Source organism: Monopterus albus, unplaced genomic scaffold (genome assembly GCF_001952655.1).
Source record: "Monopterus albus unplaced genomic scaffold, M_albus_1.0 scaffold22.1, whole genome shotgun sequence".
Taxonomy (NCBI): domain Eukaryota; kingdom Metazoa; phylum Chordata; class Actinopteri; order Synbranchiformes; family Synbranchidae; genus Monopterus; species Monopterus albus.
The window spans coordinates 2,086,300-2,088,370 of NW_018127902.1; the positions used below are offsets into that span (position 1 = coordinate 2,086,300).

The following is a 2,071-nucleotide window of genomic DNA, read 5'->3' on the forward strand; positions in this document are numbered from 1 at the left end:
TATATATATAAAATGCCAGTATATTTATAAATATAGAAATTTTGGGCTTGGAAACAGCATCACCTGGACCACAGGACACCTAAACCTTTCCCACATATAAAAGTAATACGTAGGTATACAGATTTTTCCCACTGCATGGAATCTGTGTTACTTGCAATTCAGAACAAATTGTACAATATTATTTTACAAGGAACCAAAACAATATATCAGCGTTGTACCATTCTGACTGGTAAAAAGTAAATATTAGTATTTTTTAACCGCTTGTCTACTTAACCGACTTACCATATCTACAACGGTACTGGCACACCCCGTCACGTCCACCCATGAACTCCAGCAATGAGTCAAAGTAGCCGCCGACAGCCTCAAAGCTACCTCTGAGCGAGTTCATTCCCCACTCGTCGTCCTTGTCCTCCTGTGTGCCATCAGAGGCCTGACCTGGTGGTGGTGGTGGTGTTGCTGTTGCTGCTGAGTCCTCAACCTCCTGACTGACAGCACTGTGGATGAACAGGCTGAGCAGGAGCAGGAGCTGAGCGAGAAGGGTCCAGCGGGTCATCCTGTGGCTCAGACAGCTCAGTATGAACAGAGTTGGACTTCAGGGACTCAAACACACTTGCAGAGGCAATACTGAAACTGTGTGAGTGACCTGAACTTTGAGCCAGACACAGGGGCAGCCTCATATGTGGAGGGACAAAGTTCAGCTTCTATCTCATCTTTTGAACATGTATGAGTCTTTATCATTGTTGCTGATTAATGACAGAGTGTGCTTTTTCACCAATTGGCTAAGAAGATTCAATTACATTTTAACAGCATTATATTTAATCTCTGTTGACAAGAGTAGGAAACTGGACACAGAAAATTTGTTCTAAATTAGAGAGCATCACATCTGGGCCCTCCTGGCTTCATGTGCAAATAGTCTGTTAATATTAATGAAAAATGAATTAACTAATAACTAAATGAATTTAAAAAGCTCATAATACCTCCCACATCTGGTATCAATTGCTTACAATTACAAATCATCCAACTTATCTCATAACGGCTAATGTTTGGGGAACACATAACCACATAATATTAAGGTGTTAGTCAGTGTGATAAAATTGTTTAGTTGTATAACAAAATACATAGAACTAAATCTTATTATTCTCAGTGTGAGTGTGTGTGTGTCAGTATATAGGCATCCAAAGACATGTCTATGATTTTTTTTGTTTTACTTTTTTAATATCTTAAAAACCATCTAGATGTGTGTGCTTGTGCCAGTTTAAAAGAGTGGTAAAGTTAATATAGGATTAATATGTTCTGAAAATTCTTTGGCTCTCAGTAGTATCAAGTCAGGCCTATATGAAACCAGACAAGACATATTTAAAAAGATATTAGTGTCCCTATGGAGACTGAATAGGAAGGATTTAACAATTAGCTTCTTGTGGGTGCCAGCCCATGTGGAACCTGACAACATTGAAGAGCCTGACGCTGCTGCTAAGCCGTCTTTAATATCTGATGCAGTTACCAAGCATATTCCAAAAAGTAGATTTGAAATGAAATCCTTGATTAATGTCCATATTCACAAAATTTGGCAAGAACAGTGGGACTGTTGAGAAACTGGTAGATACATATAAGAATAAAAAAAGTTGGGTGTCAGCAGGCATAGATTGGAACTAGGAAAGAAGAAATAGTAATAACTTGATTGATAAATGGTCATACAGGTTGAAATTATACCTTCCATAAAATAGGCAAACACCATACAGGTCACTGTGAACACTGTAGTCAAGCTGAGACAGTAGAGCATATCTTGTTCCTATGCCATGCGAATAATGGGCAACTTGCTTGAATGACAGAGTCACTTAAAAGAATAAACATTAATTATAAGTCGATTGGGTAGCAATTGTACATAAATTCATAAATTTGTTATTTGTTCTTTAACAGATATAGGTGTTGTAGGATCTAGTTATGTATGATGGTATAAGCACCTCCAGAGGCGGTAATGTACCTCAATCTGGCATGAAAACCGCCAATAAACTACAGAAGAAGAACGCGCAGCCGTCGCAGTAGTAGCAGACGAAGAAGCCGCCGCAGAAAA

The 2,071-nt window shown here is 38.7% G+C and overlaps 1 protein-coding gene across 3 annotated transcripts in view; it reads right to left on the bottom strand.

The window, feature by feature from the left end:
- Positions 1 to 2,071, bottom strand: part of LOC109956811 (group XIIB secretory phospholipase A2-like protein) — an 8,847-nt gene that overhangs the window by 4,229 nt on the left and 2,547 nt on the right. For 2 of the 3 annotated variants that reach the window (XM_020594172.1, XM_020594171.1), the window contains one exon: positions 283 to 554. In XM_020594172.1, the coding sequence (XP_020449828.1) occupies positions 283 to 553 (271 nt within the window). In that variant the 5' untranslated portion in view covers position 554. Of the gene's footprint in view, positions 1 to 282; positions 555 to 1,981; positions 2,031 to 2,071 lie in introns of those variants that run through there. The other variant, XM_020594173.1, reaches the window with a different exon arrangement.